At 40.5% G+C, this 27,887-nt stretch overlaps 1 protein-coding gene across 4 annotated transcripts in view; it reads right to left on the bottom strand.

Annotated features, from left to right (window-relative positions):
* The window catches only part of EPHA1 (EPH receptor A1), a 70,943-nt gene that overhangs the window by 14,150 nt on the left and 28,906 nt on the right, over positions 1-27,887 (bottom strand). For 3 of the 4 annotated variants that reach the window (XM_039338669.1, XM_039338671.1, XM_039338670.1), the window contains exons 3-6: positions 22,766-23,041; positions 16,851-17,241; positions 3,495-3,650; positions 2,683-3,018 (exon numbers count right to left, since the gene is read on the bottom strand). In XM_039338669.1, coding sequence (XP_039194603.1) covers positions 2,683-3,018; positions 3,495-3,650; positions 16,851-17,241; positions 22,766-23,041 — 1,159 coding nt within the window. The remainder of the gene's footprint in view (positions 1-2,682; positions 3,019-3,494; positions 3,651-16,850; positions 17,242-22,765; positions 23,042-27,887) is intronic. The other variant, XM_039338672.1, reaches the window with a different exon arrangement.

Raw genomic sequence — 27,887 nt, 5'->3', positions numbered from 1 at the left:
GATTCTAGCGCCCAGAATGTACCCTGCATATATGATGGTCCAGGACATTTCTGTCCTTGAGCTGGAAGACCCCAAAGACTCTCCTGTTCTTATGCACATCCACGTACCAAGAACAGGACACAAACTTTTACTATAGGTATCATTGCCCATTTAAATTTTATTAAAAGAAACAGGTACTATATTGAACTCGGCGGAAGCTTCTACAATGAAATATGCTTACTATATAAATATGCTCACTATACAAGAATGTGATAGAATCTCTAGTTTGGTTTGCTTTGCTACGGTTTTATCGATATTTTTTCAAAAGTTGTTTTTTAATCAACGCTTTATTGCAGCGGTTCTCAACCTGTGGGTCGCGACCCCATTTGGGGTCGAACGACCATTTCACGGGGGTCGCCAAATAACGCGATCCGCCATTTTTTTCTCAGCTGGTGGCACCGCGCCTGCACGCCGCGCCTGCACGCTGCGCCTGCACGCCGCGCCTGCACGCCACGCCACGCATGCGCGCCGCGCATGGGGGCGCCACCACACATGCGCGCCGCACATGGGGGCGCCGCCGCACATGGGGCGCCGCCGCACATGCGAGCCACACATGGGGCGCCGCCGCACATGCGCACCGTGCCGCACTTGCGCACCGTGCCGCACATGCGCGCCGCACCACACATGCGCGGCGCGTCCTTATGACCGGGGTCGCCGGTATAAAAAGGTTGAGAACCACTGCTTTATTGGTACTTGTTTTACATTACTGCCATCCATCCTCAGATATTGTCAATAAAAGCAGGATACCAATCAAATAAGTAAAAATAAAACAATTACATCCAAATTAACTTTAAAAGGAAGACCTAAAAAGATGCTCCCTATTAAATATTGGAATACTATGAATCAAAGCAGTGTTTTACACTCATTTAAATCATTATTTGCTCATAGTCTATTTGTCAAGTCACTGCTATTATTAAAACTATTTATTTTAGAATATTCTTCCTTTATTGTTAATTGCAACTATTAACCTAATCCCATAAAGGTGTCAACATCACTTATCACTCAGAAGAATTATAATGTAGGATAGACTTTTATACATCAGCCCAAGATCTAGGAAAAAAAGATGTGATAAAGACTGGAAAATCTTGTTTCCAGAAGCAACTCGTAGGCAAGGCAACTCATTTTCGTAATGAGGAAAGTGGAGAGGTAGAACTGAAATCTAAATAATTAGAAAGGTGATGAGAGACCCAGCTGTGCTTGGAAGTGGCTCCTATTGACATGGTCTGCAACTTGGACCAAGGAAGCAGAAGAGGGATAGGTAGGATACCAAATTAGAGTCTTGGAGCCTTTAAAAGAGTTCAAAGTTCCTGATTATATGTGTTGCTAATGTGGTCACAATGGATGTTTCTGCTAAGGAAATAACTTGCATAAATCCTTTTGTCACTGCTACTTAGATATGTTCTGGCTTGTCTGGTTCTCCGTAAACGATCAAATAAGTCATTTCTGTAGCATAACAAAACGACTTCTCAAAGTCAGACTGGGAATCATATACTGTAAGTGTTTGTCATGGAAATATGTTGCTCAAAGTAGTTTTAGCACCAGAATAATCCTAGATTAAAGAAGTAGAATTTTCTTCTGATACCACTTCATCAGGATTGAGAATTTAAAAAAATCAAATATATTTGTGTTAGTGGCCTCTGGTGGAGCTTTGAACACATAGCAGCAATTTACAAACTGATTTTGGGAGGGTTAATATGAGCTAAAATAAACCTCAGGTTTTATTCTCCAGACTTCTGAATTTCAAGAATCAAACAGAAAGGCAGAGCTGCTCACCAGAATAATCAGGTATAAGAGAACTGAAAGGGCATCTGTATCATCAACACATTTAATTTACCAAATTAATCTGATCTAGTTCTTAGTGGTCTCTGTTAGCGTAAATGTTACTATGCTGGCTAACATTTCAATGGAAAATTGCTTTTCCCCCCTTACACATAAACAGTTGTGCTTTAAGCTCTAAGGAAAGATTATATTCCTCAAAGGAAATGCTCCTTTCAAGAATTATACCATTCGTCTTATCATTTATATAACTTCTTCAGTGTTTTCAATCCTTTTATAAAGTTCTCCATAATATTTCCATCAACCTGCACAGCAGGTTGGGATGATGACCTCCAGTAGACCTGAAGAGGTAAGTCTGATAGTGAATGGCTTCCTTTGGCAGATCTGGAGGGAAGCCAGGGCCTTCTCCATATCACTATTTGTCCTAGTTCTAATTGTCCGTGTGGATTTGCCATGCTGTCTGGGACTGATGAAAGTTGGCATCCAAAACTAGGCTCTCCATTCCTAACTGAATATAATTTATAGTTGACATTAGTACTGAGTCAGATAATCACTTTTAACTATTACAGCATGCCCTCATCTTATAAACTATATGTACACAGCTGTCCCAAAGGTGCTTTTTCCAAAAGGCAATTGGACTTTCTTGTTGTTTTTTTCTTTTCTTTTCTTGGAAAACATTTCACTTTCTCATCCAAGGAGCTTCTTCAACCATGACCTGGATGATTGAGAATCTCCATAAACACAGCTGGCTGCTTTTAGCTAGCAAAAGGAACACAACAAGAACTATAGTTTAACTCTACTACAGCTTTGGTTGCTCACTTCCTGAGGATGCAACATCTTTCCTCCTTACCCATTGCAGTAACTCACCTGCATGGCCCACAGACACCCAGATGGGGGAACTGGTACTGTTACGTGAGGCAAGGCTGAGCCCTGATACTCCATTATGAGCCCGTACGGTGAAGCTATAATTGGTATAAGCTTCCAAACCATCCACGACCACATTTGGCTTGAGAAGGCCTAAAGCACTGGGGGAGAACATCACACTACTTTGACAAGGTTCGCACACTAGAAAATGGCAAAGTTGGCAGGAAACACTGTAAGTGAGATCCTGGCGCCCACCCCGATCAAGGGGAGGTTGCCACCAAAGGGAAATCTGTGTCCCCACAAGGGAGAAGTTGAGATGGCGTGGAGCAGAAGGAGGGCCTGGAAAATCAAAGAGAAGAAAGGGTGTTAATCATTCCATCCTGCAAAATCCTGTTTCACAGTTTTTATACTTTTCTTAGTTTATATATTCAATGCATAATGAGATTCTGCAGTGGTGCCCATCTTTATGAGTTCTTTCCACTGGGCACAGTTTACCTGCAGGCAGTGGGCAGAATATGTTCAGTGGATTTCAACATAAATAGGGATGATGGGATCCTTAGCCTAAAATACCAAAGGAAAGGGAATCTATTGCATCTCTGTGCCTTGGACACACATCTTCATCTTACAATATATCTCCAAAGCATTGAGACCTCCACTGGGAGAGAAATGGAAGTAGGTAAAACAGACAGATATCAAAACAGTAGTACAGCTCCACTACATTTTCATCTTCATTTTACAAGAGATGGGAGGGCTTCATTCTCCCAAGGACCATTTTCCCTGCCTAGAAGCAGGTTCTCCCTTCTTGGAGGACTTACTTGTGCAGGCCACAGTTTGGTCCTCAATGGATGTCCTAAAGAAGCCTTGGATGCAGGGGCAGCTTGTGGCAGCAGGAGAGTGGGAGATGCTCTTGGGAGGACATTTCAGGCACTGCTCCATTTCTAGAGAGTGACGATAGAACCCAGGCTGGCAGGCTGTGCAAAAGACAAGTACCTCATGAATACTTCCAAGGGAATAGCTATACCCAAATTAACCTTCAAACTGCATAGTCATATACACGATAGAAATAATCGCTTATCCAAATCTTGTAGAATCTTATTTTAGAACTGAAAAGCAGGTTAATAATTAGCTATTTTTATATTTTAACTCATGGTGAATTTCACTTATAAAATTTGAGTTATTGAATTAGGTATGATAAACAATAATTTAGCTTCTACAAGTTCCATAGACCGGGTGTACAATTTCTGTTGGCTCAAGGATCACACTAGGACTTGAACCATATATCAAGCATCATGGTTGAAAAATCAGTGGCTTCAGGACCCAAAATGGATAGCAGAACCACAGTTTAATATTTACTTTATTTTCATTTTTGTATTACGTTAATTTTAATTTTACCATTCTATTGTTTATTGTATTGCTTTTTTGGGAGATAGCAAAATTCCAACACAAAAAATACAGATTTTTTTTTCATCATCAAAGAATATTATAAAATTGAGAACTAAATTATTTTAATATAATTTGAATTATATTAATACTATTTGTATTTGTACTATCATTTCCTGGCTATCCTCATGCCTTAGATCTTCAGATTACCTTTCTGATACTGCCACACTTCCAGTTTTACTATAGTATTTCTAAAGATAAAGGTAGTAGCTTTCCTAGTGGATTTTATATTATGATGATATCTACTTTCTGGATGTCTAGAACAGGGCTTTTCAACCAGTGGTACGGGTACCACCTGTGGTACATTGGCACCTGGCAGGTGGTACACAACCATCCTAGAAAAGTGGTAGTGGGGGAGGGGAATGAGCTGAACCGGTGGCAGCACCGCACAAGCCTGAGCGAGAGATGGCTGGAGCTGCAGGGCTGTCAGGGCTCAGCAGAAGCGCCAGGATCAGTACCGCTTTCCAGATGATCGGCGCTTCTTCGGGGCTGTCAGGGCTCAGCGCAAGAATCAGCGCCAGGCTCCTGCTGGAGCTTGGTGCTAATCCTGGTGCTTCTGCTGAGCCCTGAAGAAGCACCAATCAGCTGGAAAGCGGCACTGATCCTGGTGCTTCTGCTGAGCCCAGAAGAAGTGCCAATCAGTTGGAATGTTGCAGCATCTCCAGGGTCTTGTGATTTACAGTTAGATGCTTGGCAACTGATTCATATTTATGATGGTCACAGTGTCTGAGGGTCATGTGAAGTGACCAAAACCTGCTGCAACCACCCAGCAGACGGGGGGAATAAAAACCAAACACCCCCACCCCACCCCCACTGCCAATTCTCAACCGAAATGCTCACAACAATGAAAACCTCGGACAGGAGGAAGTACTGGTGGTATTTGGATGTTGCCATATTCTAAAAGTGGTACAATGGGTGAAAAGGTTGAAAAGCCCTGGCCTAGAAAACAAAACCGTAATCCAAGCTGCTAAGCCTTACTGTTTCTATCTGGAAGCTAGGCACCAACTTAAGCTAAGTAGAAAATGGTTGCACATATACCAAATATTAAAGTTCCTTGCTCCCTGTATTACTTGTAAACTGTCATAAGGTATGGGTGACATTGAATTGCTTCTTCATATTTTGGTATGGAGCTGTAATAAAGATTTATCTATTCACTCATATTGTACATATACATTGGCTGATAATCATGAGGTCCAATTTGGATGAGAAACATATTTACATCTAAGTGTCTACCAAAGCTCTGTTGGAATGCAGAATAAGCCTAGGCCAAACTTGCAACGCCATGTGACGTGTCGCAACGTATCACAACTTTTTTCCATTGCTGGCAATGGGGTGGGCACGGTTTCACCATGACGCATCCGGACCACGGGCCTGCAGTTTGACCCCCCTGGCCTAGGCTATTTATTGGGTTCAACTGAGGACTAACTTAGATATAAAATTTGTTAGCCCTGGCATTCTGTCTGGATCAGAACTTGTGCACGAGGAGAGGGAGGGTTTAATCATTTGTTTTTACTGCATTCTAAGTCAGAAACTGGTTCACCTTTTCCCAAGAGAAAATGTCCAATTCTTATGAATGCAAAAAAATAATAATCTTCAAACTCTGCAGGCAACAGTCCTGCTAAAGGCTCAGAAACTTGGGAGTCATTTGTGGTGGTGTGGAGGGATTCAATTTGAAGCCCCATGTGGGGACAATCCACACAGGGACTGATCCAGGCGACAATCAAACCAGATACTGTATTATTCTCAGCCACTTTCACACTACCATCCCTTCCCATTAACTGAAAAGCTAATAACAAGTGACCTGCAATGACGTGGACTTTTGCTAATCCAGAGACTCTGAGAATAAGCTGAAAAAAATCATTGCTCTTGATCCTGAAGTAACAAAAATACCCCTATTGCCACTCTACCCAAAAAGTGAGGGAGGAAGGAAATGAAATAAAAAATCCCTAAGAAGCCTGGAACCTTGTAGTTTGGCCATTGCCTAAGAGATTGGGAAACTGACAGGCTTTTGTCAGTTTTCACACTTGCTATCTTTGTCTGAGCATATGGGTGGGCAGGGGGGGGGGACTACCAAGCTGTCAAACCAGAATTCCCCTTATCTGATCTGTGGAAGCTGCTGAAGCTCAGGAGCTGAGAGGAAGACAAAGTTTCCTTCAATAAGGAATCAACAGCTCTAGTGATTTCCACTGAAAACCAGCTTCAGAATGGTTAAGTTAGAAATCGGCTTAACAGTTGGAATCACTTTTTGCGAAAGTGCCAGCAATCCATGAATCTTGTTTTGGTATTCTTCTCCTTCTTTCTCCCTTGAGCTGAGTTTCACATCTCAATGCCCCACCTTAAAAAAAAACCCAGCTTCTACTAATGGCTCCATGGAGAAAGAAAGAAGCAGAAAAATGAAGATTGTTGCCAATTCTTTTGTCCCCACCCAAAACTTTCCCAGTGGTTTTCCAGACCCACCCGTGTCAAAAGGCATCATCAATGTCTGAGAAATGAGCTGTTTGGGCCTTTCCCCTCAGCCCTTCCTAAGTGCCCTGATGTCCTTTGTTACATATTATGCAAGAGTTGCCATAACATATTTGGCTGTATTATTTCTGCAGACACAAAATAGAGGAGAATTGTTACGTGGGTGACATTAAAGGGAGCACTGGAGACCTGTGGAAGGAGGCAGCAAAGGTGACATAGGGAAATCAGTAACAGGTTCCAGCTGGATTATGTCACCAGAGGGAGGGAAAGGAATGAAGCTAGGGAAGGTTACACCACACATGCCCTTGCACGATAAATAAAAACAGCAGGTGGCAGCACCTGCCATAGGAAGGTAGATTTTCCTTTATAGTTATAGTCCAATATAAATATATTGGATTTTTTTTCAAACTAAGTCCATTAACTTGTTTAACGTTTTCATAATGGTTATTAAAACTACTTTCCAACACTATATTGAATGGCATTTAGAACTGACACTCAGTGTGGTCCAAATAAAAATGTATATAATGAGGCCAAGTATTCTCACTGAAAGGGCCTAAAGCAGGGGTAGGTAGCCTTGGCTCTTTTATGACTCGTGGACTTCAACTCTCAGAATTCCTGAGCCAGAATGGTTCAGCTTGGAAACCTTTCCCTTTCCTCTCAGCATAGCTGCCTCAGAAATTCTGGGAGTTGAAGTCCATGAGTCATAAAAGAGCCAAGGTTGCCTACCCCTGGCCTAAAAGAATCTGATATCGTATTTTCAGCCTAAGAAATCCTATTAACAGGTACAAGCTTTTGCAAGCTATAGGCTCACTTCATCATATGTATTATGGAGTTGTATGAGATTCCTTATAATTGTTGGTTACTATAGTCTAACTTGGTTCTCGTATAGTTTTCCCAAAGGGGGAAACTATACCTTTAAAATGCAAATGTGACTCCAAAGAATTGAATTATGTTTTCTTCAAGAGAAACAACAGCATTTTAATAAAAATAATTTTTCTTTCTTCTATTAAAAGTCTCCCACAAGCTCTCAGTCATTTGTTCCACAGCAATGTCATTGGCTTAAAATTGGTGGGCATGGGCTGACAAGGCCTACAACTTTTTAACGTGTGTTGGATGCATAACACAAACATTAAAAAGGGGCAGGGCTTTGTTCGCTTGATCACAGCTGCCATTTTGAAGCCAGTGACTACTGTTGCAGATGGCCTTGTCTGAGATTCACCTAGATATAATGTTCATAATGTCCAGATAACAATCCTGACAATAGTATTGAAGGGATTTACCACTGTCTTTTTCCAATATTTTTTTTCTCAATTTCCAGCTAAGATAGAAGGCAGCAAGGACCATTCTTGTTTTTCATCCTTCTCTACGGAAAGTCTTTCCCCTTTCCTGGATTATCAAGCATGAAAACTGTTCAGCAAGAAGTTATTCAGGAGGGGTCCTTGGTGCTCCCTGAGCTGGCTTGTTTTCTCGCAGACATTTCATTACCCAAACTAGGTAACATCATCAGTGCTGGTAAGGAGTGAAGTTTGCTGTCAGTTTATATTCTAGTCGCAGGAGTCCCCAACCTTGGCAACTTTAAGACCTGTGGACCTCAACTCCCAGAATTCCCCAGCCAGCCATGCTGGCTGGGGAATTCTGGGAGTTGAAGTCCACAGGTCTTAAAGTTGCCAACGTTAGGGACCCCTGTTCTAGTGGCTTGCCTGTCAGCATTGGTGGTGGTGGGTGTCTTAGAGATTTTTGGGTTAGGCTGTTTGCTGTTGGCTTCTTGGGCAGTTTCTTGATTGGGGTATTGTTTACTTGATGGTTAGTCTGATGTTAACCTTGGAGTTATGCTATGCTGATCTCGGTGGTAATTGCTGATGGAGAGGTGCTTGGGTCTTTTTGTTCCTTTTTGGGCTGGGTGGTAGTTTCTTTTGCATAGTCTATAGATGTTGTTAATGTCTATGTATCTATTGATGGCTGATTTGTGAGAGTGCCAGGCTTCTAGAAATTCCCTGGCATTTTTGGACTTGGCTTGGCCTACGATGGTCACATTTTCCCAAGTGAAGCTATGGTTAAATCTGTCTATATGTTGTGAAATGTTTTTTTTTTAAAAAATCATCATGTCTTCTGACTGCTAGTTGGTGTTCATGGATGCGTTCTGCCAGTTTTTTACCTGTTTGTCCTACATAGTGGTTGTTGCTGCCCTTACATTGTATGTTGTAGTAGATGATTCCTGTTTTTTCTTCTGGGTCTTTTGGTCTGCTTAGGATGTTTTGAAGGATTTCAGTTGGCTTGTGTGCTACACTGATTCCATGTGGCTGTAGTAGTCTGTTGGGATTTCTGAAATATTATTGATGAATGGCAGTGTAATTCTTTTTAGAGTTTGTTTTGGTTGGGCTGTATTGGGTCAGGGGCTTTTTGATAACATTTTGTTGGAATATGTTGTATAGATGCTCTATTTCCTTTTTCTACTGTTCTGGATTGCTGTAGTCAGTGCAATGCAGAAGACGCCAGATCATGCCAAGTCCAAAAACACCAGGGAATTTCTAGAAGTCTGACATTCTGACAAATCAGCCATCAATAGACATATAGACATTAACAACATCTATAGACTATGCAAAAGAGACTAACACCCAGTACAAAAAGGAACAAAAAGATCCAAGCACCTCTCCACTAGCAATCACCACCTAGATCAGCATAGATTATTTCCAAGGTTAACATCAGACCATCAAGTAAACAATACCACAGTTAAGAACCTGCCAAATAAGCCAACAACAAACAACCCAATCAAAATATATCTAAGACCACCCCCATCAATGCTGACAGGCAAGCCACTAGAATACAAAATGACAGCAAAATGCCTTCCTTACTAGCACTGATGATGTTACCTAGTTTAGAAAACAAGCAAGCTTAGAGAGCACAAAGGACCCCTCATTTCAACCCTGAGTTAGAAATATTCTTTATTAGAGAAGTTATTCATTAGAGAAGTTATGCAATGGGTTCAGGTGATTACATCACACTTTGAGCCTGTTGCAGAAGCTGAAATGAATCAGATGCAAGAAATCATTTGTCTTTCAGCCCCTCCTCCAACTATCCTCCATTTTCCTGGATTGGGGCTCTTGTCAACCAGGATTAATTATTTCTGATATGAATAGGCAAGGACTAATTCAGAGCAGACAGTCTGATTTCCTTGAAGGAAGGCATAAATTGATGGGTGTTGTGCTGATGCTGAGCCAAAGATGAGTAATGCCGCTTTATAAATACTCCTCACTGGTTTGGTTGCACATAATATGGTAACATGGGTCTCCCACACTATACATTCAGTGAGCTGACAGCCAACGTAGAATCTTGCTTGATGCATATTTTGCAAATATGTTAGTCACAGTCATGTTTTCATATTTTCAAAAGTGCATCAAATAAATCCATAAACAAATGTTTGAAGGGAGGCTCCTTCAGCAGAAGATTGGAAATCTAACTGCCAGAATTTCCTCGGGATACAGCAGTTATCTCAGGGCTTTTCTGGATTCAACTTTGACAGCCACTGTATTTCTTTCTGACTTTGGAGTAGCGAATAAACACCTGGGCCTTATCCTGTAAGATGCAGGAAGGTCCATTTTCTCTGTTCTGAGACATGCAGCAGGAAAGTAGGCAGACAGAGGGGAATCTGGTTGCAATTTGGCGAGGGAAAATAATAGGCCGTGAGACACCCCTCCCCTTTGTGGGGGAGGCAGACAGTGGCACCAGCTCAACTGCTACCACCACCCAGCAATTATTTTAACAAGTTTGTATGGGCTCATTAAATTGAAGGGAGAGGAAGGTGCTGCCACCCCGGTTCAGCCAGAGCCAAAAAAGTTTCACTATTAGTGAGATAAGCCAACCAGCCAGTCAGAATTCTCCCTGTGAAATCACCATGTGGTCTCTGTCCCCTCACAGCAGCCTATGCCCTTTTCATCTTAGATGTGTTTGGGGAAGAAAACAGATACAATATGGCAGAAACCAATCCCTGACCTATGCTGTGACTTGAAAATTGTTAATCCTTACAACCTGGTCTACATCTCAACCTGATCTATGTCTCATATGGGAGATTCTTCAGTTGAAGCTTTCTGAACTTCCTTACAATAAGTCAAGAAGAAATACGATGGAAGATCAAGAAGAAATGGAATGGTATATCATTCCTCCCTTTCCTCAGTTCATGAACTAAGCAACATTCACAGCAAATGACTTGCCCCCTTGATCTTCTAGAACCCCCAGAAGAATTTCTCATTCATTTAATGTCATGCCAGGGAAGGCACAAAACCTGAGCCAATCTTCTTTCTTCCAAGTGAAATACACAGATGACTCTGACTCAAGCCCTTGCTATCTATACCACAGGAAATGTCCCAGCTGAGGTGTAAATATTCTGTGCCAAAGTTCTAAATCGAGCTAATAGTTGGGCCAGTTCAAGAACTTTGTTTGATTTTAAGCAAAGGAGGTTGATTTGCCCTTCCTGGGTTCATAGGTCAAGCTCTTTCAGTACAAACAAATATTTGGATTGCATGATACAGGTCTTGGCTCAAAAGAAAAAGACAAAAATGTGAATTCTAGTCCACTGTGTTTACAAAAAGTGCCTATCTGAGGGAAAATGTGTACAAAAAATATGTTATGTTAAAAAAAAAAGACAAGTTGTACTGTTTTTCTTCTTCTTCTGTGGGTAGAAAGCAAATGCAGAAAGTGGATGGAGCAGATAGATGTATGAGCCTTCTGGCAAATTCCAGAAACAAACTGATCTGTCCATTTCTAATGGGAGGGCTGAATAAAGTTCTCTGAGGACCCCAGCTTTCATTTCTGTTTATCAGGAGAATATTGGCGGATGTGACCATGATATGAAATTTCCAAAGACGGAAAGTTTCAACGGCACTAGGAAGTATATTTCCATAGCTTTGACAGTGAAAGAGACGAAGCGTACAAACCAGGGAAATGGAGGACACGCAAAACCACCCTGAAACAAAAGTAAGTCCAACAAATAAATAATTGACAAGTATATTTGCTGAACATTTACTGCAGGGGTCTCCTGGTCCGCACAAAGAAGCAAAGCCCCATCCATGGGATGCAGGCAGCACACAAAACCACACACTCTCTGGTCCACAGAAAAACCTTTCTCCACGGAATCGGTCCCAAAAGGTTGGGGACCTCTGATTTACTGTATTCCCCAGGGGGCTTCCAAAAGCTGTAAATACATGTAGTTCAACAAATGGTGTTTATCCTCCCTATTAATACTTCTCGTCCTTGATTTATGGTGACAATTGAGCCCAAAATTTCTTTTGCTAAGGAAGTCAATTGTTAAATGAGTTTTGCTCCATATTACTACCTTTTTCGCTACAGATGTTAAGTGAATCACTGCAGTTGTTAAGTTACTAACATAGGTGTTAAGTGAATCTGACTTCCCCACTGACTTTGCTTGTCAAAAGGTGATCACATGACCTCTTACAACTATCATAAATATGGTATGTGCCACTTACCAAGTGTCCAAATTTTAATCATGTGACCACAGGGATGCTACAATGGTTGTAAGTGTGAAAAATGGTCATAAACCAGTTTTTTCAGTTTTGTTGTAACTTTGAATGATTACTAAATGAGGACTACTTGCACCTCTGGAAGTAAAATCAAGATTTTTTAAAAAATAAAAGCTGAATATTCATCATGTCATAAAGTCAAGTTGAAAGCATGGATGTGCTATTTTGCCCAATTCATCGTTCACCCTATATAACGCAGGAATTTTGCCAGTATTTTTAAAGACTGAAGAGGCCCTAAATACTCTTGAAAAGGTAACAAATAGTTTATAGGAGAAGACTTGTGACAGTCTATGATAGCCACAATTCATGGAAGTTTTTATTAAGTTGATTAGTCAGAAAAGATGCTACCAGACTCCTCCTGATCCTTTGTGGCTACAGTGCTTCTCAGTACCATCAGCCATCTTTCTAGTCAGACTACTCCATAAAATATCCTGCGTATTTCAGTTTCTGCCTTGTCCTTTGCCCACAGAGATAATGAACTAAATGTAGGGCAGAATCTGGATCATGAAGGCCACAAAAATCTGCTCAATATTTGGCTGCAAGTATTTAAAAGAATAATGATTTATTTTAATCACAATACATGTATCATGTCTGACTAACTCTTACAACTTCCCTCTCCCAGCAAGATGAAGAATAAGCTGTCCTTTCTCAACTGCAATGCACGTTAAAGTTCAAGCATGCATCTTCCCTTTCCATCTTTCATGCAGATGGAACAAAGATCAGAGCTATATGGCTGTCCCCTTTAGCCTTTTCTTTATCCTATTTGAAGATGACCCCACCCTGATCTTTGAACAGAGGCCAAAACATATATCCCTGGCATGCTCCCAACATTGGGTGAGTCTGTTAAAGTTTGGATTAAGCCCTGACTTTGAGAGGAATTTAGTTCAAATTTATTTTATTTTCATCCATAATCAGCATCAGGTAATATTTAAAACTGTGGGGCTACGAATGCGTCCAAAGATATATAGACGTTATCTGTCTGTCTATTTAGTCCTTAGAAGGGCTCGGTTAAAATCAAGAATGCTTTCTGAAAAAAAGAGAGGCATTTCCTGCCATGTTGGACATGGACAGCTTCTTGAAAATCCCAGTGTGCACTCAAAACAACATAGCTGTGATTCTGCTGGAAGGCTGCATGTGTAGATGTCCAGCTGTCATTTAGACCACACAAAAATAATTTGGCAACATAGACTGAGGCATTTTGCACCTTGCCATTAAAATTTTGATTTGTACCCATGACAGGATTGCCTTGAGCAAATAGCAGCTATATCCTTTGATCAAGAAAAAATAAAGGAGAACAAAGTATGAAGCTTAAATGTCTCCCCAGTCCCCATCACCCTGCTAACTAGGGCCCCATGGAAGTGTTACTTCTTCTCTCATAAAACACAGACAACCAATTCACTTGATGAATTCCAGTCAGATGTTTGTACAGTAGATATAAAGCCAATGTTTCTCATTATTACATTGGCTCTGTCTTGAGCTAGCAATGGCTATTATTCTAGTTATGACTTTTTCTCTTAAAACGTTTTTCACTCTCCTACTCTAAACTCGCCTCCTCATTCTGAGAAGCAGCATTCATTCTTTTGACTCTGTGGTTGGAAGACATCTTTTTCATTATTTATACGTAACATTGCTAAGGATCAACAGCATGCCAGCTACAACTTGGGTAAGTGCAGTCAGAGAGGACCTGCCTGGGCAGGATGGATTCTCTATCCCATTCCAGCAGACTATTCACAACCCAGGAGGGCGGGGAGAAAGCAGTCACAGTAGCAGCTAAGTGGAAAAACTGGCTGAGCTGTGGAAGAGGAATGGGGAGGGGAAAATCCTACGCTGGAAAAAATTCTCACCTCTTCTTCTGGTCCCAAGGGCACAGAGGCAAATTAGACCAAGGAACATGGATCTTTAGTAGTTGCCCAGGAACTTCCAAGAGTTGTAAGTTAGCCTCTAGAGGGAGGCAATGCTGTGAAACAATCTAAAAGGAAGCACCTTGGGAAGTTGCACTATGGGTGTATCATCTATACATCTCTTCAGTGCATGAGAATATGATCATTAGAGCAACTACTGTATATCAGACAAAACTTTTCTAGTCTAGCATTTTGACCATGCAGTGGTCCTATGAGCTCACCAACAAAGAGTCTCTTTCTGCTCCCATTTCCCATGGTTCAGAGGCACACTTTCTTTGATTTTACCAAGAATAGGGGGCCATCCTGGTGGCACAATGATTAGAATGCAGTATTGCAGGCTAACTCTGCCCATAGCCAGGAGTTCAATCCTGACCGGCTCAAGTATGACTCAGCCTTCCATCCTTTTGAAGTTGGTAAAATGAGACCCAGATTGTTGGCAGCTACACACTATAAACTACCCAGAGAGTGCTGTAAAGCCGTGGTTCCCAACCTTTGTGGCTTGGTGGCCCAGGGGAGAGGAGAACTGGGCTGTGTGAGTGGTGAGCTGGTACACATGCACACATGCATGCAGCTTGACTTGCACAAGTTGAGCTGGCACACAGGTGTAGACGTGTGCCAGCTACTGCTCATGCAAGTTGAGCTGCATGCAGACATGTGAGCACCGGCCTGCCGGTCGTGCAGCCTGACTGCGAATAGGCCATGGCCCGGTAGTGGGCCATGTCTTGGGGGTTGAAGACCCCTGCTGTAAAGCACTATGGAGTGGTATATAAGTGCTATTGCTATTCTGGCTAGTAATGATTGGAAATTTTATTCTCTAGAATTTTGTTTAAGCTTCTTTTATAGGCATTGCTACATCAGATGAAATTCCATAAATTCTTGTGTGCTTTAGAGGTACTTTCTTTCATCTGCCTTCAATGCAACACAATTCACCTTTACATGATGATCCTAGTTCTAGTATTGTAACACAGACATATGCTTTTTCATCAGACTAGTTTCCTTCCTTCTTTCTGGCATGTCCTCCTTAATTGCTTTTTTTCAAATATATATTCCAAAGCCCTTCAGTAATCTTTTTTTTCATAGGGTGCTCTTTTTTCCATCTTTCCCATTTGCAGGTCTGAAATTACATTATTGGAATGTTTGAATAGGAATATTTTTCTACCACCAAAGAGGAACTCCCTGAGACTAAACCAAGCAACCTGTCTCTCCAGTCCAGTGGCTGTCCAGAGTCCCAAGGTTTTCTTTTAATACACCTGTCTTGTATAGGTGATGAAAGCAAGGGAGGAGCAGAAACTACTTCAAATTACCTTTCAGAAGTGTTGTTCTGAATTTTAATATTTATTAGCAAAGCAGTACAGGAAGTCCTTAACTTATGACTACAAATGAGCCCAATGTTTCTCTTGCTAAATGAGACAGCTATTAAGTGACCTTTCTTGTCACAGTTGTTAAGTGAATGACTGCAGTTGTTAAGTTAGGAACACGTTTGTTAAGTGAATCTGGCTTCCCCAGTGACTTTGCTTGTCGGAAGATCGCAAAAGGTGATCGCCTGATCCTGGGACACTGCAACAGTCATAAATATGAATCAGTTGCCAAGCGTCTGAATTTTGATCACAGGACCACAGGGATGCTGCAATGGTCATAAGTGTGAAAAACGTTTTTCAGTGCCGTTTTAACTTCAAACAGTCACTAAATGAATTGTTGTAAGTCGAGGTTTACCTGTACTGAAATAATAATGAGCCTTCTTTTAAGAGCTTGAAATTCTGAAGACAACTTTGTATGACTTTTTAAAAGAAATTAGTTTTTTTTTTAAAAAAAAATGTACTATCTCTCAGAAGGATTTTTTTTTTTAAAGAAAGAGGCTTTAGGGTGGGGGTGGGTCATGCATTTTGGGACTAAGGAAATTCAACTGACACGATCCTGATGAAGACTTTTCCTTCATTAATATCAATCCCGATGCAGAGACACTGTAATTCTCAGAATTTCAGCCAGGATAGTCCTTAGTTGCTGAGAATCCTGGGATTTACAGTCCCAAATCCATCAGGAACAGATGAGACCAAACAGGATGACTCTTCTAGCTAAGATGTCTCCTCCTATGTATTGAAATACATTGTGTCTTGTTCATAAAATATCTTCCAATTGATTAACATTTAATTACGGCCATAATTCTTGTGGAATACATTTGTTGGACAAGTAGTTATGTAGAAACTGTTCCTAAGACTTGCAGGAAATTAAGAAGGAGCGGAAGGGCAAAATATCAGATTAATTTACTGTCAGAAATAGAATGAAACAAAAAGGGATGAGGATATCTGATGCATTAAGAACTAGGACAGTGACCTCTAACCTTTTAGAGACCGAGTGCCCAAACTGCAACCCAAAATCCACTTATGCATCGTTGGGTGCCAAGTGGGTGTGGCCCATTGGGTGGGCGTGGCTGCGGTGGTAACGGCAGACTGGGTGGGACTAAAAAGTTCAAGCAATCAATTCCAACTTTGCAAGATCTTTTTTTTTCCTGTGAGAAGTTGAAATTGACTGATTGATTGAAACTTTTTTTTTTTTTTTGCACATGGTGGTGAAGGCCTAAAGTGAAAAGGTTTTATAAAACCCAGCTGAAGGCCTAGGACTGGGGCAACGGTGCGCGTGCCCACAGAAAGGGCTCTGAGTGCCCCCTCTGGTACCTGTGCCATAGGTTTGCCACCACTGAACTAGGAGATCATGTACCCCAGTCATGTTATGAGTAACTTCCCATATCTTCTGTTTGTAAAATGACATATTTTCCAACCTAGAAATTGGAAAATCCTCCAAATCCACCCCAGGGCTTGCCCCCTTGGGTACTTACCCACACATCTTCCTTTGACCTCTTCAAAACCAATGACGCATGTGCATCTGCCCACTGGCACCAACCATTCCCCATTGGGACTGCAGTGCATCTTGGGTGAAACACCCGTCGTCTCTGTTGCATTCTTCAGACAGACACCAGACACTACTGTTAGACCCTCAGGACCTGCAAGCGTCTCTGGAAAATGGGCCAATCCACTAATGGTATCTGTACAGGTCTTGTAATAAACTCTCACTGAAACCAAGGCCACACACGCTCCTGAGTTCTGGAAAGCCAGATAAAAACCACGCTGCTGTAGGTTCCCAATGGAGCATACTTCCGTGTTCAACTTCAGTGAGCCGACCTCAACATCTCGAGCTGTGAAAATGTTGTCACCTGCTACAGTGTTGATCTGGAAAGTAAAAGGATTTAAGTCAGTTGAGCCACTTGTTTAAACCAAACACAATTCCTTTCTGAAACATAGTGGTTCTGTCATAAGTAAATTAAGTATATTTGAATCCTCACCAATATTCAGAACTCCCTGCCTATTTTAAGCATGTGAGGAGAGGAGTTTAATTTAGCTTTGTCTCTAAAACGCAGGTTATTTTTTAAAATATTTTCCTTTTTTTAAAAAAAAAAACAACCTAATTCATGTATGCAACCTATCCCTACTCACCTTCTTTTAGATCAATTCAGGATATAATTTGAATATATATATAGCAGAAATCAGATATACATTGCTGTTGGAACAAAATATTCAGCAGTCAAAGAGACATTAAAAAACCGCTAAATCAACATTTTTTTAGCTATTTGGAAAACACAGAATTTGGCATAACAGATCCATCATGATAGCCTAGGGTGAGCTAGGGTATAAAACCAAGTATATTGTATTCAACAATAAAGCTCTGGCTAATACAAAAATGTAAAATTAATCCCTTAAGACTACAGCATGTTAGAAGGTTGCACAACAGTACTGAAACAGAATTAGTCTGCTCTCTTGACACAGAGCAGACATAATAAGAGAAAGCTCAGAACCAATTTAGGTTACATGTAATCCAAACAGTTTGCATTAGTTATAGGAACTCTTTCTTGCAATACTAAAAGATACTAAATTGATTTGAAAAATATACACCAGAAAATAAAATGGTTTGAACTGAATAAAGAGACCAATGTAGAATACCGCTAATAAGCAGAGAATAGATATGGGCTACACGATACTGTGTCGTGTGAAGAAATCGAGAAAGGACATAAAAGAAAACTGCTTGTCAGCCCTCGGCTGGCAAGTTCTGACAAGTACTTTTATTTAAATGATGGGAAGATTTGGAAGAAAATACCAATGGGATATCTCCAGAGGAGTTACTTGACCATACTTGTTTTGCCTGGCCTTTATTGGTCAAAATCCAGAGGCCATGATGCCCAGCTTTTAGCTGCAACAAGGACTAGAATCCAGATGTACCTCAAGAACGAGCGTTCGGGAAAACACTGGTTATGAACATAGGCACTCCCTTTCGAGAAGCTGACTAATAGCCCTTGAGAATGCGTAATGTTTAATCCCATGAAAACAAGTAAAATTAAACACAGGGCTACTGTTTTGACAGGGGGGTTTGTCTGGGCAGGAGCCTAATGCTCTGACAATATACTAATACCCATTAGCCGGTCAGAGGGTGTGAGCAAACTCACTTCTGAAAAGCTGATGATGAAGAATAGAAAAGTGAAAGGCAGCTGTGGGAGCTCTTGCGCTCTTATTTCTTTTTTTAGTTGGTTGGTTTGGGAAAAAACCCAGCAGAAGAGACAAGTAAGCTAAAGTGCAGGGAGGTTCTAGTTAGTACTTTTCCCATCTGAAAGTAATTCAGTATTCAACCCCATATCTAGTGATGCTTTTGAGATGTTATTCTTTTACGTGCAGGAGTTAATAATAACAAGGTAATAACAATATCAATAGCTACTTGAAAGTGGCTCCTACTGTTATTTCTGAGCCACGCATTCAAAAGTCAAGACAAAAAATATATGAATTATTGATTCCACTTACTTGAATTAAAATCAAATGTTGCTAAGATGATTGTTATTTATTTGTGTATTAAACTTATACACTGCCCATCTTGCCTAGAGGTGATTCTAGGCATCTTACAACCCATATAAGCAACAAGATAAAACATTAAACTAATAAATATTAACATTCAGATTGACTTAAAAATGAACAAAGGTGGCAGGGAAAGAGAATAAATGATCATTCTCCACTCAGAATGCCTGCTCTATTAAAACATAAAATTTAAGAGCTGGGTTTTAACAGGCCTTGGGGTGGGCTGTGGCCTCAGGTTGTGTATCTAATTCATTATAATATTGAAAACATTAATTCAATGAAATTAAAATTCATTGCTCCAATGATTCAGAAGGTTGCACAACATGTTCAATGGGGCGTAAGAGGGAGAACCTCTGAGTAGGTTTCTACTCTGAATTAGTACATTATTTTGAAACATTAAATTAAAACGCTAAACAATTCTATGAAAAGCTGCTGCCAAATTTGGACTCCTGCATGCTCTGTTCACTTCGACATTCTGCCAGTCATGTGTGCAGTAGAGTGACCCCTTCTTCATTTACAGCTAATCAAATTATACACAAATACAACGATCCAAGAACTATGTTTAAAAGACTGAACATAATGCCAAGGGTCACTCAAAATGACATCATATGCAAACATGCAGAGGGCAAAATATTAAAATTGTTTTAAAATGAATATGGTTACTGTATGGCAAAGATAAGACAGTGGAGATGGAAGGTGATCCCTGGATCTCGACTACCACATCTGAAATCTTAAAGAGTCTCACCAAGTTGATCTTCATAGAATTTCCTCAGAGTAAGAAATGTTAAAAGAATTAGTGATCACAATTACATAGAGAGAAATTACATAGAGAGAAATCCTCGCATGTATTTTTTTATGTTTGAGAGATCTTATTCTTCATGAAGGGATGCAATTTGTATACATAGAAGTCCATTCTCCTCTCAATACATATTCAGGTAAATATTACCATACCAGCCCAAGCTTTGATTCTCAGGATATGAAGCAACATTAAAATTCCACCCTCTAGAGCAGTGTTTCTCAATCCTGTCAACTTCAAGATGGGTGGACTTCAAAACCGACAATTCTCCATGTTGGCTAGGGAATTCTGGGAGTTGAAGTCCACCCATCTTAAAGTCGTCAAGATTAATAAATCTGCACTAGAGAGCAGGAAATTGAGTTATCTTTCCTTTTTTCCCTCCATGCAACCTAATATTTCTCAACCATTTTTTTCATTATACCCCCCCCCAATCAAAAGGAGGCTTTTTGGATAGTTTTTCCTTAATCAATCCCCTGAAATTTTAATATCACATATATATTGCATATCAGTACATGTGTGTAGCATATAAAACTATTTTAAATTAAGGGTTAAGAATGATTAATTTTTTAAGTTAAAAGTTCAATTAAAAATTAAAAAGCAATTAAATTTAATTTGACTTTCTAATATTTGTTGAGTTACTTTAAATATAATTTATTTCTATAAATTGTAATGTATCAAACTACAGAAGCAAATTAGCAATTTATACAAATAGATATAAGCATTTTAAATCATTCAAAAGTTTTACTTTTCAAGCAAAAATAAAACAACAGAAAAAAATTGAATTCTTAAAAATTATTTTTAATGAATTTAATTTTTAACTTAACTACTTTACAACGGAAAGTTATCTATCCAAGAATGATTCTGTGGGTTTGCTGAATCTGATTTTTTTTTCATTAAAAGTTTGATGTTTAGTGTGATGCTAGTAAGTTTAATGCTAATTTTCCCCCTGACGATATATCAATTTTTTTCTTTCATTTGTTAATATATTATTTACTAAACTAAAACTACTTTCCATCATATAAGATGTTGAAAAACAAACATCATCCATAAGGCAGTCAATGATAGCCAATAGAAACTTACAGGCCATCTCTTGCGATATGATTTTGAGCAGTGGTGGGATTCAAATATGAGAACAACCGGTTCTCTGTGTGGATGCCGCTTCTGGAAGTCCATTCTGGGCCTGGGCAACAACAAATTAGCTACCGGTTCTGCCGAAGTGGTGCGAATTGGCTGAATCCTACCACTGAGTTTGAGACTGAACAATCAATTGAAAGGAAGTCCTCTAATTACAGCCATTTATTTGCCATAATAATGGTTGCTAAACAAAGCAGTCAGTAAGTAAAGACTCCTTGTACTGTATGTAACTTCTAGAGCAGAACACTTTTATTCTTTATTTACAAAGATAGATTGATTAGAATTACCTCATGATACTATTTTATAAAAGATATTTTTGGCTTTGTAAAATCTGTGAAAATCTTCGACCATGGCAAAATTACAGGCCACCATCCAAATGCATAGCATTCAGCTTCTAAACCAAGTTATTGTTCATGTCAATGATATTCTTCCTGACTGAAAATTACCTGTATCTAATGTCTGAAGAACAAACTAGTGCGTGCATCTATGATTGCAAACAGGTTGTTACACGTTTCTGATCATTCTGCCATTTTTTTTTTATTTCTGAATACTTTTGTATTCTGAATGAATATAAGAAATCTGGCTAATCTCCAAGCCAATCTGAAATTGAGGCATTTCATCAGTGATGAGGAACTGAAAAACTTTGCTAAGGATCACGTATATTGTACTTAAAAAATTGAACAGCTTCATTTGTATAACTTTGGGTATATGCAGGGGAATTGGTTTATTCCCTTCTCACTCTTATGGATGATGCATGTCTTTTTCAGTCTCAGGGTCTCTACCAGAGGCTGGGAGTTTGAGGGTTCAGCACAGGATCTTAGCTGTTCCCAGTCGCTCCTTGGACCTGTTGGAGCCACTCTCCCAGCTTAAGTGTCATAGCTCCAAGTGCTCCTACCATCATCGGGACCACTTTGGCCTTGACTTTCTACATCCTCTCCAGTTCCTCATTCAGGCCCTGACATTTTCTTTCACGTCTTCTTTCCTTCTTAAACCTGGTTGTTACCAATGTAGACATGTATTGCATTCGCCTTGTTTGTGCTAGCCTTATTTCTTCTTCCCCTGTGTTGACATTCTGGACCCTTCTTCTCCTGCTCATGAAATTGGACACAGAAGATACTATATAAAAGAATAACTACTATCTTTTAAATCTTTCTACAGTACTTGCCCTTCAATGGGGTCTTCCTGGGCTAACAGATCCTGCTTAATGAGCAGGTGGCAGCTCACAACCAAGAAGGCCTTTGCATAATTACTGTATATGTGCCCTTTCCTAGAGTGGAAAGCTCTTCAGACAGTCACTCGTTTCTGGTTTCTTTGTGGCTTGACTATTGTAATGTGTGCTGTACTTGAGTCTGCCCTTGAAGACAACTTGGAAACTTCACTTGTTCCAGAACCCAGCTGCACAGGCAATGATGGGCATGCCTCAGTATGCCCATGTAACATCCCTGCTTCACAAGCTGCACTGGTTGCCAGTTTGCTTCTGGATGCAATTGAAGGTGCTGGTTGTTATCTATAAAGCCCTACATGGCATAGGGCCTAATCACCTGAGGGACCACCTGTTTCTCATAGTATCTGGCTGATTTGATCCAATGAGTTGGCATGCTGCAGATTAGGATGCTGTCTTTTGGAAGACTGGAATCACGTTTTCTTTGTTACCATACCTGTCCTCTGAAATAAAATTCACCCTGAGATCTGGTGGTTTCCACCCTTCTGTGTTTCACAGGGCCTTTCACCCAGGCTTTTGGCAAGGGTTAGGGTCAGAAGCCCTTTCTGACTAACATCTGGATGTTTTTCACTGTTCTCTGTTTTTGCCATCTTTTTCCTCCTTTATCTTTACTGTTAACATAGATTATCTTTGTAAACTCTCCCTCGTCCCTGGGAGTCAGGCAGCGTACACCTTAAATTAATAAGCAGACAAACAAAGCTTACTTTAGTGAAGAGGGGACGGCGGAACTGGATGCCCACATCTTGCTCTGATTCCATGTAGTAGAGGTTGAATGTCTCCTTGCAGCTCACCATTTCTCCTCTGAAACTCTTGCAGTCTCGAATGGTGAATTTCAGCTCCACAAAGATGCGAGAGGAGACCTCCCCTCGGAAGATCCAGTTTGTGCGGAGCCAGTGGTCAGTGTCTCCTTCAGAGAGGACGCTGCAGTCCTGGTACATATATACAGGAGTCCCATTGATCATCTGCTGCCCCTCACTCCACTGCGTATGAAAATGAGAGAAGATTGAAGACATTGAACTGAGTTCTCGATAGGTTATTATTATTAAAGAAGCATTGTGATGTTGTTGGGGTGATAATGGAAATAATAATAATAAAACCTATCCCAGCTCCTTGGGAAGGACTCAACAGGGGGATAAAAATGCCAAATCCAGTCTAAACATCTGGCTCTACTGTGTGATCAACCTTAATAATAAATTGGTATCCCATCCTTTGCCCACAGGGCAGATGGATAGGTGGATAGTCGTAGGTGTTTTTAAAAGACAAATATGTATATGCTGCCACTCATGAGAAAAAAATTCTTCCAGTGTTTGTTTTCACCTATATGTTATCTGGATCCGCCTACCTTCTCTTGCTTTCTTTTTCTCTGTCTCATCAAAACTTAGCTTAGGCTGTAAATCTGGTTGTCACGTGCTTTTTTGTGCTCATGTTCATATTTTCTTTATTTCAATGACACATTACCCAGCAGATCAGATTTCTCTTTTGTTTGCTTTTCTTCAAAGCAGCTGCAATGAAGGGCACCTATCTGTTTGATCAGCAAATGACTCTGGGGTGGGCCTGTTCAACCTTATATGCCATTTTATTGACCTAAAATGCCCTGCTGAAGTGACTGCCACAGGGACGTGGTTATGTCAACCTGCCATGTACAGTACACACTGTGCTTTTGCTCCTCCCTATCTCATGAAGGACCAATTCTGTCTCCAATCTTTGCAGAGGCACCACTAAAAGAAATTTCCAGTACTTAATGCTATCATTTATTCAATTTATATTCCATTTTCATTTGGAGCTCAGGGTGGCGTATAGAGAGCTCTCGTCTCCCTCTTTCCCCCACAAGAACCCTGTCAAATAAATTAGGCTCAGAGACAGTGTCTGGTTGATGTCCCCTCATGAATTTCCATTGCTGAAGGTAGACTAGATCTCAGGCCCCGTTTGTCATTCAAATCCACTATATCACTCTGGCCCTCAAAGGGCCACCTGACAATTTAATAGGGCTGAAGTTAATCTGAATCACTTCTCAAAAGTTAATTGCAAAACATGAAGGAGCATCCATCCATTGCAAACACTTTTCCAGTGCATGCCTACTCAAAAGTTAGCAAGGCCAGAATAAATTGTTATCCAGTCTCTCGGTAAACCCCGCTCCTTATTAGTACTGATGATGTTACCTAGTTTGGTAACATCATCAGTCTGCAAGAAAACAACCAAGCTCAGAGAGCACCAAGAACCTCTCAAATTGTTATCTGCACTGTGCAATTAGATATAAACTTATTTAGATGGCAGTCCAAATGAGTTTTTAGTGAGGCTTATTTCCAGGGATTCCAGAGGGTAATCACTTTGCAGCCTCCTTCAGTATAATTAAACAATACATAAAGAGAATTTGAGAGCACAGATTGTTTCTGTAAGTTTGCAGCAGTTTCTGAACAAAATTCCTTCACCTTCACCTCTCCCTCCTCACCTTCTGAACAATGGTGCTGCATGAGATAGGAGAAGGAAAAACATACTTGTAATTTTTATCTCATGCTGTAGGCTCTAGAATTTTTTTCCCCAAAGAAAGCTAAACTCATTGACAAATTTATTTACAGTATTTTGCTCCTAGACACAGCTTAAGTGAATTCCTGCAGTCTTGGATAGGCAAGGAATGGCTAAGTTTTAGAAGAGAGACAAAAGCAATGCTTTCCTTTGGGGACCAGGTTTGCTCATTGGGTTTGTTCATACAAATTTGTCCGAATAAGAGCAATGATCTGGGGCTGAAATAGTGTCTCAAAATAAAATGTTATAATTATTCAACTTTTAATGGATCTCCAGACAGACTACAAATCCTACTGTTCGTCTCTCCGTCTTCAGGCCTCTTCTTTTTTTTATTTCTCTAATGCCTTTCTGCAATGCAGGAACTTTATATTTTTGTCTTTCAGGATCCTGTTTAAACTGGTTTTTGCTGGTTCTCCAGCCATGATGGCAAGTCCGAGTTACATAAAATGAAGTGATAGCTACAATTGCAGCCAAGTGTTCCCTCAGTGTGTACAGTGCTTTTAATCTGAGGACATTGCATGCAGATGCATATATATATGTATGCACACATGTCTACCTTTAACAGCTCTTCTATAGACTCAGATATAATACTGATGTTTGGAAGGAAATTCCATAGACATCTCGGTTCATAAAGCAAAAAGTCCATAAAGGGTTTCCAGTCTTCTATAAAAGTAGTTTCCCCCCCCTCCCTAATCAAATAAGTCAGTTTTAGCCCTGTATTGAGGTTACACCACTTTACATGACACTCTGTAGTCTTTATATAAATGCATGTCAGGGAAAAATAGTCTTAAACCTTGCTTTCTAGCATATCCAGTTTTTATGAAGATCATTGTTTTATTGTATTACTGTGAACTCCTTGTAGATTCAGATTTGAATTATATCTTTAGTAAGCTCTGAAACACAGTTGGAAGGTATGATCATAAGAGAAAAATATTATGTGGAACATCTATCAACACAGGAATTCTGAAGAACTATTTTATGGATAGCATCAAACAAAAGTATTTCATCTGAAGTGCTTCTGTACAACCTGGAAATATGACTGGGACCATCTACAGGAGCAAAACCTTTTTTCCCTATACCTCACATGCTAATTTGGGCAGGCTGCAAAAGTGATTTGAAAGCATTACTTTGGACCTGGGAAGAGTGTGATTGCTCACTGCTGCTCATTAAAGCAGGCCATCTTTTAACAGGCATTTCTATGAGCCTGAAAAAGAAATGCTGCTGCTTTCATGAGAAGCCCAAAGTCTGTCTTCCAAATCAGTTTCAAAGGGAGAATAGCCATACTCTATATCAGTGGTGGCGAACCTATGGCACACATGCCAGAGGTGACACTCAGAGCCCTCTTTGTGGGTATGCGTGCCATGCCCCGGAGATGGCAACCGTCCCTCTTCAACCAGCTGCCCGAGGTCCCATGTGGCCGGATGCATCCCGGCACGACTGGTTTCCCTCCCCCCCGTCCTGTCCCTCCTGGCCTCACATGCTCTCCTTTTCCCAGCCACGACCCACTGCATCGCCTCCTCAGTTGTCGGCCAGCAGTCCAGCTCAGAGGTGGTTTCTCTGAACTGCTGGTGGCGGGCTGCGGAGCCCCAGAATGCGCTGATCAAGGAGCTGGCAGGCTGTGGCTGCTGATGGACACCGTCGGCCCCCATGCGCTCGCTGGCCTCTGTGTGCGGAGGCTGATGGTGTCAGGCAGCAGATGCCCCGGCCCCTGCCTCTCCTTGCCCTGCAGCAATGGCACTCCTGCCCTGCTTCACCTCGCCTCACCCCACAGGATGAGCCTCCTGCCCACCACCCCACCTGCCAGAGACCCCCTGGATCTCCCCCAACGCTGTCTGGCCCCCACAGGTGTCTCTCCCCATGACCAACATCGAGGTGACCACGCTGACTTTGGTCACATCCACCCAGTCTGCCATGACCACCATAACCACGTCCACCCAGTGGGCCATGTCCCACCTGGCACCCGGCGATAAATAAGTGAGTTTTGGGTTGCAGTTTGGGCACTCGGTCTCTAAAAGTTTCGCCATCACTGCTCTATATGATCTGACAATTTGAGCTAAGCTCTTGTCAATAGCATACAAAATAATATATCTTCCCCTTCTGATATACAGGATTGCTAGTCATCCAGCCTGCCCTGAGGGAATTAATAAGCTCAAAATAACCAGTTTCCCCTTAACCTAGTCAATCACAAGTTCCTGAACAAAGTTCAGAAAACATAAGTTCATATCAGGATATGCAAAAGAGTATGTGTTATGTCAGTGTGTCTGCAAATGTGTGGATATTACAGTATGTATATGAGTGAGACGCAGCAAAAAGAAAATCATCTTTAAATATTAAATATACACTGTACAAAGTAAGTACAATGTACAAATACAAACAATATGCAATATATTATTAAATATACAAAACAGTTTGCTAGTGGCCTTTGCCCTGTGGAGACCAATACCATTGTTGAATAAATAAAACAAAGCAAATAAATACACACACAAACAATTGTCTTTATCTTATTACTTGTCAGTGTATCTGGGTATCAAAGGAACACACTGATTAGTACTTAAAGTACTATTAAATCAATGGATTAAGGTTAATTTAGTACTGCAATTCTGTCTTGGGAAGGGGTGGCACAGACTGGTTGTTATTGCTAATGGCAGCCACCCATGTGGGAGAAAAATGTTCTTTAAATGCCATTGTAGGAGGAAAAGGCACTGTAATAATATCGCAACAGATTTATTTCCTGGGTACTAACTTATGAAAATTGGCTTCCATTAGAGACAAACAAGAATGTTTTTTTTTTTTTAATTCAAATTAGAATTTCTAGGCCATTATCCTTGACAGAATGAGGAAATAGGATTCTGGGGCTTATTGACATTGTAAAATTATATTGGATGCTATAAAACAATCATGGTATCTTCAAGGCATCTTAGTAATTGTAGTTTCGGCTAGGTAAAGATACTTCTGTTAAATACCACTGGATACTCTCAAATAAATAAAACAGAAATATATGTCTGCTATATAATTCTTTGTAATAATACCTCAACGGCAAGGCAACCTGCCATATTAAAACCTTGTGTTCTTTGGAAGACTCTGAAATCTTCCTTCCTTCTTTCTCTCTCTCTCTCTCTCTCTCTCTCTCTCTCTCCCTCCCTCTCTCCCCTTTGACTTAGATTTTTTTCTCCCTCAGAATGTTCCTCCCTTTCCCACCCTCATGTGTATATTGCCCATCAGAAAGTTTGTAATTTTGACTTGGGTTCAAATATTTTTTTAAAAAAAATACAGCTTTTTTAAAAAAAAAAATCAGGTAGTTTT

Source organism: Crotalus tigris, unplaced genomic scaffold, assembly GCF_016545835.1.
Source record: "Crotalus tigris isolate CLP2741 ecotype Arizona unplaced genomic scaffold, ASM1654583v1 scf7180000017716.2861928, whole genome shotgun sequence".
Taxonomy (NCBI): domain Eukaryota; kingdom Metazoa; phylum Chordata; class Lepidosauria; order Squamata; family Viperidae; genus Crotalus; species Crotalus tigris.
This window is presented reverse-complemented; position numbering and strand designations above follow the sequence as displayed.